This window comes from Notechis scutatus, chromosome 2, assembly GCF_049901735.1.
Source record: "Notechis scutatus isolate UNSWTSFEM ecotype Mainland chromosome 2, rNotScu1.2, whole genome shotgun sequence".
NCBI classification, from domain to species: Eukaryota; Metazoa; Chordata; class Lepidosauria; order Squamata; family Elapidae; genus Notechis; species Notechis scutatus.
Window position 1 is genome coordinate 87,685,814 of NC_142010.1, and position 14,556 is coordinate 87,700,369.

The 14,556-nt window shown below is 36.7% G+C and overlaps 1 protein-coding gene across 1 annotated transcript in view; it reads left to right on the forward strand.

Annotated features, from left to right (window-relative positions):
- Positions 1–14,556, forward strand: part of STK32A (serine/threonine kinase 32A) — an 81,720-nt gene that overhangs the window by 13,153 nt on the left and 54,011 nt on the right. The window contains exons 3-4 of the mRNA XM_026685505.2: positions 10,404–10,459; positions 12,436–12,587. Coding sequence (XP_026541290.1) covers positions 10,404–10,459; positions 12,436–12,587 — 208 coding nt within the window. The remainder of the gene's footprint in view (positions 1–10,403; positions 10,460–12,435; positions 12,588–14,556) is intronic.

The window sequence follows — 14,556 nt, forward strand, 5'->3', positions numbered from 1 at the left end:
GGGTTGGGACAGAGCGACTGGCTCAAGGTCACCCAGCCGGCTTTCATGGCTCATGATCTCCTGGTTTCTAATCTTGTGCCTTACCCACTAGACCAGAGGTCTCCAAACTTGGCAACTTTAAGACTTGTGAACTTCAACTCTCAGAATTCCTCAGCCAGCTATGCTGAAGTCCACAAATCTTAAAGTTGCCAAGTTTGGAGACCCCTGCACTAGACCAAACTGGTTCTAAATTTACATAGAGGTTGAGCATATACAGTATATCTTGAGTCATTATTTCTCTTTCAGAACCCTCTTTGGAAAACATTTTGGTCCATTTCAAAAGACTGATAGATTGAAGCAAACAATTTGGTGCAGTCAAATAGGAGGGAACAATCTTATTTTATGTGGAATTAAACCTGATGAAGGATTTTTTTAGGAATATTCTATCTGGCTGCTTAATTTGATGGCTTCTCACCTGATCACTACTGGGCTAAAACCTCTATTTAGTCAATCTAAGTATTAGCTGCCATTGTATAACATTTCAAATCGGAAGGCAAAAGGAACCATGAACATAGCCTCTATTTGCAATGCCTGAAAGCAAATATACTTTTTCTGGAATTATAGGTATACCTTTAGGCTCCAAAGTATCTTTCTGCCTTTGAAACCCATCTATTGCACAGCCTTCCAATAATGTGGAGAGAAGGCCATCAGGTCCTTCTGTCTGAAATTTCTATGATGTTGCACACCCACACACCTCTTCATATGTGTGCAGGGCTTCTAGGTCTCTTTTTCAGGCTTATGGAATTATTTGGTATGAGAAAAGTAATACCATGAGATAAACCCATATTGTTGGATGCAACAGTAATGAAGAGGGGAAAAAAAAACATTTTAAATGTTACATGTGTAATCAACATGTATGTTTTGTATGATTTGTTACCCTGTAGAACAACAGTATTCAAGAGTGACCTCCTGTTTATAAATAGGCAGATCTTTTCCAATGGAAATAACTAAAATAGATGAAGGTTCTTCCTAAGAACAAAGCTACTTTTAACAGTTCTACTGACAAGTAATATACTCCTATTATACTGGCAAGTGATCAGTGGAAGCAGCTGTTGGTCATGGGTACTTCAGCATAGAAAAATGTGGAGTAATAGAGGCTAGCTGCGGTTTCACAAATTCCAAGCCCTAAAACATTTTTGATTTTTGACCCTGCTCTTCACTTTTTTGGAATTCTTGGTACAGATGATTTTACAACAGTCATTCTTTCTTAATTTGATAGATTTTGCCTCACTTTTGTGTTCAGTTTAGTCTTTCCTACACTTAAAAAATTGATATCATGATCCCTTCTACCTCTGCAAACTTTCCTCACTGGACTATCTACCTTAGCTTTACTGCTAGTCCAGAGATCGGCAGCATAGGCTTAATTCGTTTAAATTATGGAATTTTGGTCTTTGACAATAATGGCTCATAACAGGTAGCTACCATGATTGTCAAGCATCATTAATTTATTCTGCAATGTTTCTGCTCAAAAAGCAAACAACTCAACCTAATTTCAATGTGTGGAGGTGATTTCTGGTGAATCTGATAATACTGGACCTTGGCACCTACAGAAAATACTTAATATTATTTATTACTCAAAGGAATAGGCTGCAGAATTCCTCTTTTTGAATACTACAGAATTTTTCATTAATAGCAAGTAATGTGCAAAATCTTTATCAGAAAGAAGCACTTCATAAATAAATTCATCCCAAATTAACTCCTTGGAAGGTTTGCATAGTCATCATAGCTTGATTCTCTTATAAGTCCAGCTAAATAAGAGATGTTACCTCATAAGTGATGATTTAGCGTCATGATAGCATTCTTTTTGCCACAAGTCTATAGTAAGAAATGTGTCCATTGCTTTTCCAAGCCTTAAGCATATGGCAGACAGCACCAAAGGAGAAGGCGAGTACAATATATGTCACCTGTAGATGAGATGGGCAGCCCATAAAATAAACAAATAAATGAGTCATATCCATTCCTCAAGACCTATAGCTTTTGTCCCAAACAATTGCAGACTCAATTTATACTATGTAGGATGATCATCTAATTTGGTCATTTTACTTAGGAAATCCATTTTCGGTTAGTAATATTGATAGCAATCTGTGACTCTTTTTTCTGTCCTTTTTAAACATTTGATTTCAGAGTTTTTTGTAATCATTTATACATCTGTTAGAAAAACAGGAAAACAAAAAGAGGCATACTGAGTAGCATGTTAGCTGCCAACCTTTTTATATATAATATTAACAAGCCCTGCTTCTTCTTGTTACTATCAGTTCAACTAATATACACTTTGTCAGACTCTAGTAGCCAAAAATATAGCGCTAATGGATGTTTATGTTCAAGTTTCCTGTGGGATTTTCCAACATCTTTCTTCAGTGTTTTAGCATTGCAAGTCTCTTTCAGAAAGCATTTATCCTTTATGTCATTCCTGGTAATAAGGTTACAGCATTAAGAGATCCATTATTTATGTCAGGTAGAACATATTATCAGAGGAACATATCTTCTGGAGATGGAAACTGACAAAGGAAAAGCTTACTCAGAGATTCTAGAATTTAATGATGAAACTTTGTGAACTCTAGTTTTATGATTTGGTTTCTAACCTACTTTAATTAACAGCTTTTCAGGAATATTGCTTGCCTCTATGCTAGGAGATATTTGAAGTTATTGTGCCCAGTCTTGGAGGGGATGTTCAATCATGAGCTCACTGAGCAATTTAAATCTATCCCCATCAAAGTTGTTATTGCCAAGTAAAATAAGTTATATTTTGTGTTTATCTTATAATCACTTAAATGGCATGTAAGACACCATTTAAAAAAAATCTTAATTTCTTTGGACAGCCTACGTTATTCTTCATTCTTTTAATTTTTATAAAATGGGAGAGAAAATGATTTTCTGAAGACCATTCAAAGATGGATTGCCCAAGATGGACTGGGAATAGTCAGAGCTCCAGATACCTACTGAAGACATTTAGTTTCAATATCCACTAAGTGAAGTTCCCTGATGGGTTTAATTGAATTACTTCCTGCCAGTTTTTATGAAGAAAAAATGGGATGCTGCCATTGGCTCTCAATTCTAAACTTATAGACAAAGAGCATGAGCAAACATGCAGTGATTGTATATTATTTTTTCAACCATGCCAATTTCTCAAGGAGTGCAGGATGGTATTCTCGGTACTCGCCAGAAAAGTAGGCTTCAGCTTTCAATGAGTTGCTGACATTTGGGAAGCTGAAACCACTGTATTTGCAGGATGTCTAGCCTTTGGGAAAGATTCTCACAATTATGGGAGGTAGACTGATACATATCTCGAGATTATTTTTCAAAACTTAATAGAAAGCTCTAAAAATTGCCGGAAAGAAGAATTAATTTGTTGTCATTCTTAAATCTAGGTAACAAGAAGATTGATTAAAAGTAAATGATTTCAGGTCATCTCTAGACTAATAAAATAAGAAATACTTCCTTAATGGATTAAATTATTTCCATGCCAGCTGCTTATCTCTAAGTAGCTGTGCACAGTTTCAGCACAGCATAGATAGATAGGTGGGATGACCCATTGGCAAGATGGGGGACATATAGTTGATATTCAGTTTTAAAAGTCCCGAATGTTCCACCTTATCAGGAGCTCTTAAAATACTTCAGATTTTTGTCTCCATGGTTAATAGTGATTGTATACTGTGCTCACATTGCCAATTTCTATGGGGCTAAAAGTGGTAAAAGATTATTCGGAATGTGACACACCTTCTATTCATTGGCCTTTGTAATCAGAATGGCAATTAAGATGGAAGTCTGTGAATCTCTTGCCAAAAGTAATTTATTTCAATATTGGCAAGTCAAGCTTTTTTCCCCAGCCCAGTTTAAATTTTTTTGTTTTCTTGTTAATTGAACCCAGTAACAGTTAGGGTGATGATACACTTAAAGAAGCAATTACCTGGTTCCAAGATCAATTAAAGTGTCACTTCAGTAAAATATTGAACATTTTTCTTTACAAGAGTCCTTTTTACCATCTGCATAGCATTTTGGAATATGATAAGAGGGTGGGGCTGGATTACAGTTGTGTCAGAAAAATCAGTTATGTAATTATTGGTTCTAGGAACAAACAGCTGTTGAGATAAATGAGCTCTGGATTGTGTGGAAAGAGGGTATCTAGGGCTCTAATAGAAGGAAAGATAGACTAGGACAGGGGTCCTCAAACTTGGCAATTTTAAGGCTTGTGGACTTCAACTCCCAGAATTCTCCAGCCAGATAACAGAGAAAGGGAAATAATATATTTCTGGATGGAGGAGCCATTAAGCCTCTGAATTAGGAGCTGTCATGGGATATCTGAACTCTGAGTGACAGTTTCAAGCCCCAGCTCCCCAACCTCCAGATGCCTTCCTTTCTTGATGCAGTGATAACTTGCTAAAGTCTGGATTGTATGCCTGCAATAAATCAGCGCCCCTTGCAGGAGGTAAAAGCTAATGCAGGAGTTCTTGTCATTCTTAACATTTGTCCTCTTTGGTTGCGGGGTCCACTTCTTTCAGATTGACATCTCATAGCTCTTAGGGCAAAGCTTGTTAGTGCATGATGCAACAAAGGAGCTTGGTTTTTTTGCTGGTTTATTGCAAAGTTGGACACTGATGAGGCTAAGAACAAATGACTGGCCCAATATCAGTCACCCGATTGATTTAATGGAGAGATAGAACTTTGATCTTACCACTCCTAGTCTAACATCTTAACTACTAGACCGTCCTGAGTCACTAGAAGCCAAGTGAGGAGAAAGGAACTACAGTCCATGGGTTGCTTTCCCTCACGAAGAATCTTTTAACAACTGCATATTCATGTAATCCCTTTTGAGGCACACATATCCCCATCCATCAAGGCATATACATTCTTCCTTCATCAGTTTAGCTAAACTTGCTTTCTTTGTATTATCAGTTGACGATATATGTCATCACATACACATGAGTAGCCACACACATTCTTGTTGGACACCTTGAAAGCTTCTTTCTTGGGTGGTTTAGAAATTTGAGAGGGTGTTTGATGGTTATGTTACATTGCTTAATATTGTTTTTGGCAAACTACTAATTAAGTTTTCCCCCATTTATAGTTTCCTTTCCCCTTCTTGTCTGCTCAGATGTTTGGCAAAAAATACTGAGCAACTGGAAAAACAAAGGGTTCAAGGCCAAAGGGGAAGAGAGCTGAGAAAAGAGGCTGGAGATTTTCCAATCTTGATATAGACTTGTAATTAGATGCATAGTCAGAGCCAGAATGATTATTCCTGTATTTCAGAGAAGATTGAGAGAGTTTATAAAAGATTGCCAAAGGTTTGTGGGTGATATATTTATAACCTTGTATTTCCCCTTATAAAATTTTTCAACACTCGAGGGGTGTTTTCCTCTTCTCTTGTTTTGTGCAACTTCATATACTTGATGAAGGGACTTTTACATATGTTTTTTTTATTAACTTAATTGTATTAATAGTGTTGTCATATGAAATATCTTCTTGAAGATCCTGCATGTTAATATTCACAGTTAAAGGATTACATTTCAGGGACTCTTGGTCAAAACATCTTTGACTTGTAATAATATCCCAGTTATCGTAAAAGTAAAGCCTACCAAAACATAGACCATAGAATTTATATCCGATGGGTCACGGTTATTGTATTGCTTTCCAGCTTAGGTTTTCACAAAGCTTAGAAGCAGCATGTTTTGTTCATAAAAGATATAATGATAATTAGATTCAAATTTGCATTGCATACTTCTCTCCTCCTCATGTATATGTTCTTCACAAAGACCAAACACCCCACAGCTGGCATGGAATTTATTTATTGTAGTAATGGGTTGAGCCTATAAAGTAAACCTAAGTAAAATATTTTCCAAAGTACAAATTTCATGTACAAAAAAAATATTTAGGATGGTTGTACAATGAAGCTTGTGCAGATCACTTTATTTCTCTGTACATGAAAATATCAAAATGAAATTGGCCAGAAAAACCTATTTACATTCCTAATGACTTTTCTCTGAACAAGCAGAATTCCCAACATGGAGCATAAAGTTATGGTGTATCTGTGCCCTTCCAGATTCCATTATCCATTTGACTCTTTTGCTGTGTGACTGACAGCGCTACCATGACTATACTAGGAAAAGCAACTATTTTCTACCTAGTAGCCATATTATTCATGCAATTCCAAAATACGCCTGCTTTTCAAAAATATTTAAAGTGTTAGCAAATCTCTTGATCAATCTCCTCGTAGAAATACCTGGATTTCAACATTTTATTTTTTATGTAAATTCCCTTCTCACCCCTATGAGTGGTTGGTATTTTCCTCAATCTCAGGTCCTGTACTAGAGGTTTGGGAGTTTGAGGGTTCTGTCACAGTGTCTTTAGCTGCTCCTGGCACTGTACTCTTCTGGACAGATTGCTCTGATGTTCTTCCTAGGATCTATTGGAACCACTCTCCCAGCTTAGGAGTTATAGCCCTGAATACTCCTACCACTTTGGCCTTTAGTTTCTCTATCCTCTCTAGTTCCTCCTTCAGGCCCTGGTACTTCTCCATTTTTTAATACTTTCTGATGTTGGTACTGCTACATCTATTACCATCTATCTTCTGGTCCTTGTCTACTATCACAGTGTCTGATTGATTGGCCAATACCTGCCTGTAAGTTGTGCCAGTCAGTGTACACTGTTCCTGCTTGCATCTTGCAAACTATCTTTATATATGTTGGACTGCCTCTGAGGACTTCTGTCTATTGTGGTAGAATGCTACACATGCATCCTCCCCCCCCCGCCACTCCTAATGTAGAAGAGCATTGCTATTTACCAAGGAATTTGTGTCTTTCTTCCTACACAGTGTATAGTTTGGATAAGTTATTTATCTAGAACATATTCCAGAATATACAGTGCCACAACTCTTGAAAAGGACAATTGTTTTCCTTTACACAGTTATCTCTAGAGATTTAGTGTACAGGTAGGAAAACAATGATGGCATTATTTTTCCACAGTATCTACTCAGAGAAGGCACAGCTGCTGATTATGGAAAGTTTAAAAACAAAAGTTGTTTGCTGGAACATACTAGTTCCATCCCTAATTTGCTGGGATTAAGCAAGGTTCTCTTTCACCTAGGTCTTTTCTTAATGGAATTTGTTAAGAGTTGATAATATAATACGAATATAAGTTCTTTGTACTTGGTTTTATTTCAGATTCTGTAGTATGATGAAATTTTCCAATTAGTAATACATAATTGACACTGTTCTTTCTCTAGATCCATTGAAACTGTTCACAATGAAGAATTTGAGCTATACTATACTGCAACAGAACATTTTTTCATATAAAAAAAGATTCCTTCACATAGAAAAGCTCAAAGGAAGAAGGGTTGGGACATTTCTCCTTAATATACAGAGAATTTTTAAAACACTTTTTTCCATTTTTTAAAATTTAAAATAGCTGCAGTGATACAGCCTAGATATTATTTCAATCCCCGGATTTTTTGGTTATAACTTGGAAAAGCTAACCAGGCTCAGTTGTGGTTAGTACTTCAATGGGATATTACCAGAAAATCTCAAGAGTTATAGACTGGAAAGTTTTAAAAATAATTGAAAGAAGATACTTTGAATATCCTATACATAGGATTATTTTTGTGTTTATAGCATGACAGCAAATACTTTTAAGACGATGTTTAATTTTTTGCTAGCAAATGCGGAGGCTTAGTCCTGCTCTTTCTTAGTTCTGCTTTTCTGATTTTGATAGTACACAAGGGTGGGAGTACTTGTTTGTATTGCAAATGTTGCTCCTTTTGATGCAATCTTTGTGAGTAACAGAGAAATGCAAACTTATAACGACTAGGCCAGCACAGAGATGAGTGAACATGGAAAATAATTTCAATCTCACTGTTCCCATTGTTAAATGAGAGCTACAACTGGTAGTGTCTGTCTCCACATCTTTTGTGGAAAGAAAACAATTTGGCCGGGCAAATCTGAGGGGCTTAGCTATTAGTTATCTGTGCTAACCCAGGTGGGGACTGGAGCATTAGGGTGGGCATGAATTATAAGACCGTGGCTAAGTCCCAGCAACCATTTTCTCTGAAGTTATCACTGGTAGTATTTTGGCAATCATTTCCCCATTTTATGTGTATTCCAAGAAAGTGGCAGTGGAGGAAGTAAAGACCAGTATTTCAAAGGATAGCTATTCTGACAGGCTATTCCCTTGATTTATAGTTTCCAATTCCTTGAGGCTGGAGGATCTGCCTTCTTCTCTGTGCCAGAATCCTGGCTATTGGCTGAGTTCAAGGCATTGAGCCATATTCCAGGTTATTGAGACAACAGAGAAAGAAACTGAGGGGTTTTTTCCCCTCCATATTGTTAAGTAGATTTTTGTTTGTAGTGTGGAATGGTTGTGAGGCACCAGTGCATTAGCATTCTCTTATGATTTGCAGCTTGCTTCTCAAAATCTATTTCCCAGTTTTACCCAACCCACAGGTGATTTTATCCACCCACATGTGGTGTGACTACAATTTCCAGAATAGTCAACCAGCATGGCAGTTCACAATTCTGGGAAGATTGCGCTGTACAAATCGTAATTGACTTTGTACAATTCCTGTGCAGTCATCTTGTTTATGATCTGATAAAGACTTTAAACTGCATTGTACAGTTGGCATTATTATGCCACATTCAGTGTAACTTTTACCCTTACTTCACTGTCTTTTTGGGAGCTGTTTACAGACCTCTTCACAATTTCTCCTGTTGCCATCCAAAGCAATAAGCAGATTAGATGAATGGTTTACCCAGCTTTTTAATTGATGGGATGGATGAGATGTGAAATGCTGCAATTTCAGAGTGTCGCTTGGGCAATGCCTGACAGTGCTGAGGTCACGTTAATTAAGGCCAATATGTTGATTTAGTCTTTTTAATCACCCTGAAATTTAAATGCTGTTTAGCATATGCCAAGTATGATGAGTGGGCTGGACTCATGCTCTTTCTTTCTTTTTCCTTTCCTTTTCCTTTTTTTTCTATCCTTCCTTCCTTTCTTCTTTCCTTCCTTCCTTTCTTTTCCTCCCTCTCTCCCTTCCTTTTCTTTCTTTCTTTCTTTTCCTTCCTTCCTTCCTTCCTTCCTTCCTTCCTTCCTTCCTTCCTTCCTTCCTTCCTTCCTTCCTTCCTTCCTTCCTTCCTTCCTTCCTTCCTTCCTTCCTTCCTTCCTTCCTTCCTTCCTTCCTGATTTCCCTCTGATCAAAAGGCCTGGAATAGTTTAAAAGCTCAGTGCATTTCCAAAACAAAACAAAAAAACCAAACATACCCCCTGAGCTGCTCCTTCTTCTTTCTCTTTTTCTTTGGTGCTTTCAAATATTGACTTCTGGACTAATCCCTGACCATCACAAATGGCAGAATTTCAGGAATGCTTTTCCACAGTCTGTTTATTACATCTGAAAGTGAGTGACTAGCCCAAGGTCACCCAGCTGGGTTTGGGTCTAAGTTGGGACTAGAACTCATGACCTCCCCTCCTCATTTCTAGCCTAGTGCCTTAAACCACTACAACAAACTGGCTCCTGAGTTTAACTGCAAGTAAAACTTTTTTCCAAATTGCTTAATTCTGGCAGATTTAGCAGATGAAATTCCAGGTGCTACATTTTGTTCAAAGCTTCAATTCAAAATAATAAATAGTAAAGACAATGACTATTTTCCCACACGATCTACCATAGCTTGCCTCTAAAAATGCAGGTGCATCACTAGAGAGTAGCAAAAAGATCCAGAAAACATTTAATAATTCGCTGCCATTTATTGGTGATAAAGATTGCTGCAGCCCAGGACTTATTGCAACTGACCACTTATTGCTAGCCCTTCAAAGTTAGCATCACTTCATAGTTTGCATCAGTGGTGGGATTCAATTTTTTTTTACTACTGGTTCTGTGGCGTGGCTTGGTAGATGTGGCAGGGGAAGGATACTGTAAAATCTCCAGTCAGAGGTGGTATTTGCTGGTTCTCCGAACTACTGAAAATTTCCGCTACCGGTTCTCCAGAACTGGTCAGAACCTGCTGAATACCACCTCTGGTTTGCATCCTTTCAGCTGATCAAGCCGGGTTTCAGAGAGAAAAAAATCTGATTTATATCTCATCCTTTTTTGAGGTGGATGAAAAATATAAGGAAATATAAGAAACATTTTCATAGTTAATACACCCATAACTTAACTATTAATGAGAAAAGATTAAGTGAGCATTTACTTCATGATATAGCTATCGTTATGAAATAACATAGGATAATAATATTGTTTCCAATAAATTATAGGAGTAAATAAGCTAAGTTTTAGCCATGATGATCCATAAGTGGATCTCTGAAATAATAATGTGAGCGTTATTGATTTTAATGTTAAATTGCTGAGCTTTTATTTATTATTTATATTTTATTCCTTTCTACAGTTACCTTTGATCATTTTGAAATTCTCAGAGCCATTGGAAAAGGCAGCTTTGGAAAGGTATGTTTTACAAACTATATACTTTGTTAACTACCTAAAGAAATAGTTCCTTCTTACCAAATAAGCATAAAATATTGTCCAGAGTTACATTCTAAATCTTATTTTCTAAAGGACTTGCAACTGGAGCCTTGTTCCTTGTATACCTAAGATCGTCAGATAATATTACAAGATATCAAATTATTCATATCGATAATCTCATGCTTCTGAGTGTATTTCTCTGTGTGTGTGTCTGTGTGCCTCTGTGTGTGTAATTCTGATAAATGCAAACCTTCTAGTAGAGCAAATTTGGACGTGCTGCATTCTGCTTCATTTTCCTCTTCCAATTCCCATCATGTTGTGTTTGTAGAGAATTTATATGAAAATAATATTTCCATTTTAAGTCTCTTTGTAGCCACTGTAGCCATAGATGTGAGCATTCGTGAATCTCTTGGCTTGTATTGTTTTGAGAGAATGTATCAGGTACTATCTGCAGGACACATCTAAGTCAGTAATGTGACCTCCTGTGGATTCCATCACAAAATGGATCCCTTATCATATCTCCTACATAGTCCCAGGCTGCAAAACAAAGAAAGAGGATGAATATAATTGTGTCTGTTGCTAAAGGTATCAGAAATTCAGCAGTTTAATCTCCTCTGTGGAAAAAGGAAACCTTATTCTGGCTTGCAAGCCACGGAGCCAAGGATTGTTGCCTCATCTAACATAAAACATTATCCAGCCCTTCTCTCTAGTTTTACTGGAGCACAACTTGTTTATTTATTTTAACACATTTATATAGTCAAAACATTAAAAATCACAATTACTAATTCACAACTCAACCTCCCCCCCCCCAACCCCACTCTCTAGCAGCAACAAGAGAATCAGACAAACATTTGTTGGACTCTAAATGGGATCCCTAAGCCCACTGACAAAACCATGTCTTCAAAGTCTTGCAGAAAAACAAGATGGAACCAAACATACCTCTGGGGGAATGATGTTCCAGAAGAAGGGGGCCACTACAGACAAGACCCTTTATCTAGGTCCCACCATATGTACTTCCTTGATAGTTGGGGCTTGCAAGGTGTCCAACTTTCGGGTGGGCTGAGTAGATGTAATTGGGGAGAGACTGTCTATAGTCTTGTATTTTCATTTGTTCTCCATTTCATATCAGAATTGACTAGTGAAAAATGATAGAGATCTTGCCCTGAATACTAAAAAGTACTGTATGCTATCTCAAAGACAAGCGGTTGGACAATGGTGAAGCCTAAGAGATAGGCTCTGACTTCTCCTGGGATAATTCAACTGGGGATCAATTAGAAGGACATCTTTTAAACAATGGAATATTTTCACCTTATTCCTATGCATCATGCAAAGTACAAGCTTCGGTGTTGGCAATTTAGCAGTCGTGGTGGAAATATTAATGTAGGAAAACATAATTTTCCCACAATGAGATTAGCTCCATCCCAAAAGGCCCTTAAAACTAGGCTGTGTTATCCATCCTGGGGCTTCCAGGGAACTGGAGGTGTGCTTAGATGGCTCCTTTGTCGAGGTGACTATTATTATCTTCTCTTTGCCTAGGGGTTTGTATATTTCTTTTTATACTATTCATTTCTTAATATAGACATGTTATATATGTCATTTTTATATTTGTGTTGTTTTTTTTAAAATTTGATTGTTATGTACCCTCCAGAGTAACTGGTGAGATGGCTCTTCATATTTGATTAATAAATAATAAATTCAGCAGTGCCCTGCTGGATTGAACCCCTGGCCGATCTAGTCCAGTTTTCTAGTTCTCACCATGGCCAACCAGCTGCATAAGAAAGCCTACTAATTTCCCCACAGATGGTCTTCATAGGCAATCATATATGTCTTACACCTAAGAATAAAAACTAGGGAAATAAAGTTGCGGCACTTTTACTGGGGACGGATCTGCAATTTCTGTTTTATTCGTTCTACACTTTCCATTTTATGGAACATGATACTTTGCCTTATTCCTTTAGGTATGCATTGTTCAGAAGAAAGATACCAAGAAAATGTATGCAATGAAGTATATGAATAAACAAAAATGTGTGGAACGGAATGAAGTGCGAAATGTCTTCAAAGAGTTACAGATCATGCAGGAACTGGAACACCCTTTCCTTGTGAACTTGTGGTAAGTAACACACATTCCTTATAAGCATCCACCTATCAGAGTACTGCAGCTTTATTTATTTATTTATTTGGATTATTGATGTTATTTTTCTGGGATTATGTTGCCTTGGCTTCTCTGTAAAGCATAGTTTTGTTTCTTTTTTTCTAACTACATGACTATTATTCATTCCTGCTGTTCTTCAGTGTTTATCGGTTTTCTCTTCTTTTTTTTGTTAAAATAACCCAGTTTTTTGAGCAGGCTCTGAGAGCAACAAGAGAGTCTTTCCAAAGCTACCTGTGGTTCAAACTAATACTTTAAACAGGACCTTGATAATAGAGCCCCCTCCCCAACCACTTTCATCTACTTCTATTATTAAATTATTGCTAACCTCAGGGTGCAAAATGCTGCATATTTGATTTGTTGTTTTTGTTGTTCAAAAGAAGGAATTGTAATGTTTTCTTCAATGGTGCTGAATCTAGCAAGGAATCTTTTTGGACAGATTAATGTTGTAAAAGAAGGCCTGGATTAGGCAAAGAAATGGTCCAGTATTGAAATTTAGCAAAAATTCACATATTTCAGCAGAAGGCTTAATTAGAATCTAAGTTCAGCTTGCTGGTTTTCTATGCTGATGTTGGTAAACTAACAAGCTTCATTACTGATTGAGTAATTTTTATGAACTAATATATGGTCACAGTGACCTATAATGATATTGAACTTATTCATAATGCAATAGAACCAATGATTATCCTGATTGTTATCAATACTGCTAAATCTATTTATGATTAATACTGGATATTCTATGCAAGAAGGATAATATTTGGCATATTTAGTCCCTTGGAGAGGACTCCAGGCTTCAAAGTAACATAGAAATGTTTAAAACTGAAATTAATAAAATAATCTTAAAGATATTAACTGTTTTAATATTTTCAAGTACTGGATCTTGTGAATTTTTTAAAATTTAAAATTGAGAAAAGAAAAAAAATAGTTCTATTGAATGTTTCAGAAAGTCCAGCATGAAGTGTTATCTTGGGCTTCTTTCCTTCTCTGGCAAACTGTCCACCTTTTATTATTGGACCCAACAACCTTGTTTCAGATGCTTCATAGTCACTTCTAGAGAATGTCACAGGGAAAACCATTGTTTGCACAATTCTGATCTTTGCAGATATAGACAAATCCTGCCATATGGATATCTTTTCCAAAGTTTCATTGCTGCTCTACCAAATGCTGGTTGGCAATGTATTTCTTGACTACTGCTTCTGTGCTATCAATAGTCAACTTTAAAAGAGAGAAGCTGTCTACCACTTCAGTATCTTCATTGTCAATTCAAAGACTATTCACTGTAACTTTTGGCATTAGTTTGGCCCTCTTTAATTTCAGTCACATTTTTTCCACTCTTGATCTCCATTTGCATTTTCAGCTGAGGATAGAAACTATGTGTATCTACCCCTAAATATTCCACAATTGAAAACTTCTCTCTCATACATCAAAACCTCTTTTATTGAACTCCAGATCCAATAAACCTATGAAGTGGCTTATCTGAAGAACAAAATCTTTGTTAGCACATAGTGTATATTAGATCAATTGTTCTTTGCTGGGAAAAAAAGAAATAGAAGAAAATTGGTTGGCTGGAACACCAGACCCTACAAGTACCACTTAAGCACACAATCTATTCTTGCAATTGGTGGAGGCTTTTCCTTTGATTGACAACATTTGAGTCTCACTGTTGATCACTGTCTTAAAGGGTTAGGCAGAGGTATACAGACAACAATTAGACATTCCAAATGGCCATTAAGAGCATATTGTAGGAATAGCATGGTTTATTTATTTATTTTATTTAATTTATTTATTTTGTCAAATGCTTACAATATAACAGAAACAAGAATAAACATAAGTTTAAATACAAGAAGTAGGAACTAATAATTGGGAACAATAGGACAGGGATGGTAGGCACAATTGTGCGTTTATGCATGCCCCTTATGCCAACATGGTT